The 5,503-nt window shown below is 41.3% G+C and overlaps 1 protein-coding gene across 1 annotated transcript in view; it reads left to right on the top strand.

Moving 5' to 3' along the window:
* Positions 1-5,503, top strand: part of LOC101857160 (nose resistant to fluoxetine protein 6) — a gene marked incomplete at its 5' end in the record, with an annotated part of 8,684 nt that overhangs the window by 2,024 nt on the left and 1,157 nt on the right. The window contains 4 exon segments of the mRNA XM_035973368.1: positions 425-538; positions 950-1,073; positions 3,172-3,358; positions 4,773-4,915. Of these exon segments, the coding sequence (XP_035829261.1) occupies positions 425-538; positions 950-1,073; positions 3,172-3,358; positions 4,773-4,915 (568 nt within the window).

Genomic DNA, 5,503 nt, shown 5'->3' with positions numbered 1-5,503 from the left:
AATAATAATAATAATAATAATAATAATAATGATAATAATAATAATAATAATAATAATAATAGTAATAATAATTTTAAAAGATTATGCCTCACATTTCCATTTTCTAAAGAGTGGGTCTACGTAGTTAACCTTGCCAGCGGAAGTGCCAGAAGTGATATTTCGCAAGGCGCATTTTATTTTGAGAGTATAGATCTAGATCTAGATCTACACCTAATTTTTTGCATCTCTCAAGATTTATTGCTCCATTCCAGTAGAGTGTAAATATAGTAGGCCAATGACTTTTAGTTGATGTAAACACACCGATCATTCCTTTCATCATAGGGAGCCCAGCTAGGAATACAAATGTAATATAACGCTTCAAGTTCAAGTCACGGAAACTTTCTTTCTGAATCTCACGTCCCATCAACCATGTGGGTGTCCCCAGCTTTGGCTACGCTGGTCTGATGGTCCCAGGTGCCATGATCGTCGGCTGCTTCATCAGCGCGGGCGTCATCTCCTCGGAGAACAACTTAGACCCAAACATTGACATCAGGAACAGGTGAGACTTTTGTTTCAACTATTTTTTTGGAATTTATATTATTTCTGTGTAAGTTTCGAGTTTGTTTGTTTTGTTGTTGTTTTTTGTTGCTATTAGCATATTTTTGGGTAGATTTTAAAGCTTTCTGAACCGGCATTTTTTACTTTTTTGGTTTGGGAAAAGGCTGTTACCTCTTACCTTGATAATAGTATATTGCTTTCGAGTTTTCGTTCTCTCCCATTCTCTCTCTCTCTCTCTCTCTCTCTCTCTCTCTCTCTCTCTCTCTCTCTCTCTCTCATTCTCTCTCTCTCTCATTCTCTCTCTCTCTCTCTCTCTCACTCTCTCTCTCTCTCTCTCTCTCTCTCTCTCTCTCTCTCTCTCTCTCTCTCTCTCTCTCTCTCTCTCTCTCATTCTCTCTCTCCCTGTGTCCAGCCAAGGCAACGATTACTTCGACGTTTACTACATCAAACCCTACAACCGGATTGGCCCTTACCTGGTGGGAATGATCACCGGCTACCTCCTCTACAGAACCGACTGCAAAGCGCGCCTGAACAAGGTAAGACAATAGGTACACACTTCAATATAAGTTCAGGACCACTTGCAAACACTCTGAGTGGTCTTCTTGGGTCGACCTGCACGGGGGCGTTCTTGGACTGATCCAGTGGCTTGATGGCGCTGCCTCAGGCGGACAATGACAGAGTGTGACACTGCAAGCCTACGGGCAACTTCTCGGGCTCCCACTTCATCCTGCAGCCATGCCATAGCCCTGACACCACCAAAGTCTCTCAGCTTTCGTCTTGGTGGCATGTTGATGCGATACTGGATTTTGCGCAAACGGCGGCTTATATTGCCACCAAAATGAGCACAGTTCGAGACCAAACGTCCGTTTATGATATTCACCAGAAATTTTAACAGAGAAATGTCTTTGGTGTCGCACGCAAGTCGATAAAAAACAGCACATTTGGCTAAAATTCCCAGAGGATTTCCGTGCAGCACGAGGTGGTTTTGCCCCTTTAGGAAGCTTTGCAGTACGCATTGGTAACCATTAACACTTTCAGAGCAAAACATTTCGAAACATTCCTTGCTGTCTTTTTAAAAAAAAATTTAACATCAGGGCTGTCTGTTAAGGTGGTCGTTGACTTATGTTGAAATCTGTGTATTTTAATGTCAAGAGGAAACAGTCATTATAACACTTCATATTTTGAAACAGTTGCTCATTTTGTACTGATTTAAGGCGCGTTTCAACACGGGAGTGGCTCTATCAGTGTAGTAGTCGCTGCACACCTGACGAAGAATTCCATAGACAGTCGCTTTAAAAAAGACGACAGTATGAATTATTCTTTATATTTTCACCTCGGTAAATAAGTGTTTCCTTAATGACTAAAAGCATTGTAATACTATTGTAATACACACCCCTAGCCCCCCCCCCCCCTACCCCCCCCTCAGACGGATGTACGGCCCCACAACAATAACATTATTTTTCGTAGGTTTTAAATTTAATTAACAGTCATTTTTGTACCTCAGAATACGATGGTGCTAAACTTGTTGGATTAGTTTAATGCATCAGAATTGATAAGTTGGCGAATTGACGAGATATTGCACGGACATATAATATATTACACTGTAAAGTTTTTACTTAACTCCGAAATTTCATTGTGATTCAATTCAACCACTTAAAATTTCCTTAATTATGACCATTTTCACCTAAATTTCGGTACTGCCCACATATTATTAATATAAATAATAAATGACATTTGTATAGCGCAAATCCCCGCTCAACAGCAAGCTCTATGCGCTTTACAATCTTTACTATTGCCCCAGCAGACCTGAGAGCATTCTGAAACAAACTCAACTTCCTGGGAAGCATACAGTGCTAACTACCATTTTATAGGCGCTAAAACACAAATGTACTGACAAAATTTTTCGCTGTCTATGGCTGGGTACCCTTTCTCACCTGGGTGAAGTGGGGGAAATTCGTGTAAAGTGTCTTCCCCAAGGACACAACGTCGGGCCTGAACCCCCGAACCCGAAACCTCACGATAAAGAGTCAGGTAGGTCCTAGCCTAATCACAGAAATTGATGTACAGAAAAGTGAGAAGACATGGAATAACATTAGGAGGCTAGCCCAGGATAGTGAAAGGTGGAAAGTGTTTGTCCGTGGCCTATACCCTGGTGCAGGGTGAGAAAGTGTTTGTCCGTGGTCTATACCCTGGTGCAGGGTGAGAAAGTGTTTGTTCGTGGCCTATACCCTGGTGCAGGGTGAGAAAGTGTTTGTCCGTGGCCTATACCCTGGTGCAGGGTGAGAAAGTGTTTGTCCGTGGCCTATACCCTGGTGCAGGGTGAGAAAAGCAATGATGAGGCCCTAGCCTAACCACTGGACTACCCACGCCACCTATACTAACGTCCTATCCCTCACCTGACCTCCCACTCCCTTCTCCTCGTTTAGTTTTAGTAAGACTTTCACCGCACTAGCAACACAATACGGTCATATAAGTGCCGACGACTAGAGGTGTTACAAGAGAGTAACAAACACCAAAAAGGAGTAGGAGAGATAAGGACGATAGATGTTTGATAGGGAAGAAGGAGCAAACCACACAAGAGCACCTGCCAACCACCCACCCTCCTTCTCCTCCTTTTTGTTTTGTTTTTCCCAGAAAGTCGTTGCTATGTGCTGGGTCCTGGCGTGCGTTGTGTCCCTTGCTGTGGTGTACGGCCTGTATGAGCACACGAAGGGAGACCACCTCAGCTCTGACGTGGCCGCTCTCTACAACTCTCTCCACCGCACGGGCTGGGCTATGGCTGTAGCCTGGCTCATCTTTGCCTGTGCCAACGGATACGGCGGTGTGTTGTTTATTTGTTTGTTTATTTGTTTGTTGGTTTGTTTGTTGTTTGTTTGTTGTTTGTTTGTTTATTTGTTTGTTGGTTTGTTTGTTGTTTGTTTGTTGTTTGTTTGGCTTATGTTTGCCTGCGCCAACAGATACGGCGGTGAGTGAGTTGTTGGTTTGTTGGTTTGTTTGTTTGTTTGTTTGTTTGTTCGGCTCATCTTTGCCTCCGGATGTGGCGGTGTGTTGTTTGTTTGCATGGGGTCCTTTTAGTCCCCTGTTTGTTTCTTGGATGTATTATACAGGTCGTTTTTTCTGGGGGTTTTCTTGGGGGGAGGGGGGGATGTTTATTTTTTATGATTTATGAAACGTGCATTGAATTTTTCATTAACAAATCCTCAAGGAATCAATGTAGCCTTAAGCACAAACAAACAAAAAAAAGTTTTTAAAAAAATTTAGGTAGCCTAAAAAAATTGTCAGATTGATATATATTGTTAGGGTGGCGTCGGTGGCCTAGTGGTTAGGCTCTCGGACTCGCAACCGTAAGGTCGTGGGTTCGAATCCCGTCAAGGGCCCGACGTTGTGTCCTTGGGAAAGGCATTTTACACGAATTTTCCTCACTTCACCCAGGTGGGAATGGGTACCCAGCTATAGACAGCGAAAGATCTTGTCAGTTTGTTAGTGTTTGAGCGCTTAATCAGCTGCTTGCACTGTATGCTTCCCGGGAAGCTGAGAATGTTTCGGAGTGTTCTATGGTCTGCTGGGGTAATAATATAGTGTAAAGCGCATAGAGCCTGCTGTTGAGCGGGGATATGCGCTATACAAATGCTATCTATTATTATTATTATTATTATTATTTACGTCTATTGGCTAGATTTTGATATATAGTTGTTGTTGGGTTTTTTCATTTTTTCTCATTAATCAGAACGATCTGCTTACCTGTACTACAACTGTATTCTCATATAACAAAAACTTCATTCTTATTTATAATAATCATTATTTTCATTAGTATTATTATTATCATCATCATCATCATCATCATTATTATCATTATTATTATTATTATTATTATTATTATTATTATTATTATTATTATTATTATTATCATTTTTATTCTTATTCTTATTCTTATTCTTATTCTTATTCTTATTGTTGTTGTTGTTGTTGTTGTTGTTGTTGTTGTTGTTGTTGTTGTTATCATTATTATTATCATCATTATTTTTATTATCCTTTTTATCCTTATTATTATTATCATCATTATTATTATTATTATCATTTTCATCATTATCATCATTATTATTATAAGTATTATTGTCATTATTATTATTATTATTATTATTATCATTATTATTATTATTATTATTATTATTTTTATTATTGTTATCGTTATCATTATCATTACTATTATTTTTGTTTTCCCATTGACTCCGCAGGCATCATCAACAACATCCTGTCGTGGCCAGCTCTGGTCCCCCTGAGTCGTCTCACGTACACCGCCTACCTCGTCCACCCCCTCATCATCTACTTCTTCCTTTTCTCCGAGAGACGATTCTTCTACCTCGACAACAACAACATTGTGAGTCACAGAATATCATATATATATATATAGTCGAACCTGCCATGACGGCCACCTGTACAAACGGCCACTTTCCATTCCCCCCCCCCCCCCCCTTGCGCGTTTTCTAGATAATTTAACAGTGTAAAACGGTCACCTGTCCAACGCCGCCGCGGCCACCTTATTTTATCAACCCATGGTCAAATGTACCTGCCTCAGGCGTCCAGGCGTGGTCACTCATCGCCCGACGCTTTGTCAAAAATTTTGGATCGCCCCTGACGCTGTGGACGGGCCGTCATAATTCATTCACCTGTCGTTATTGTTAGTCCCTCCAATGACTGTTTACCCAAGTTGACCAATGGGTAGGCCTAACAATAACTTTTCAACTGCTGGTGAGGGAAGCGTGTGATCCGTTATAACCTATAAGCCCCGCCCACAACTCATGCACAAATAGTGTGTGAGGTGACTGGTCACTGTTTTGTTTACCTAATCTGTAACAAAGTAACAATGGACGTTGACGTGAACTTGTGACAGAAGCGTCGCTCGTTCTCCGAGTGGTGGCGACCCGTGTGTTTCTTTTTGATAAGGACTTGGATTATACCCCCCTCC

Source organism: Aplysia californica, unplaced genomic scaffold (genome assembly GCF_000002075.1).
Source record: "Aplysia californica isolate F4 #8 unplaced genomic scaffold, AplCal3.0 scaffold01165, whole genome shotgun sequence".
Taxonomy (NCBI): domain Eukaryota; kingdom Metazoa; phylum Mollusca; class Gastropoda; order Aplysiida; family Aplysiidae; genus Aplysia; species Aplysia californica.
The sequence above is the reverse complement of the archived record's forward strand: the minus strand, read 5'-3'. Positions and strand labels throughout refer to the sequence as shown.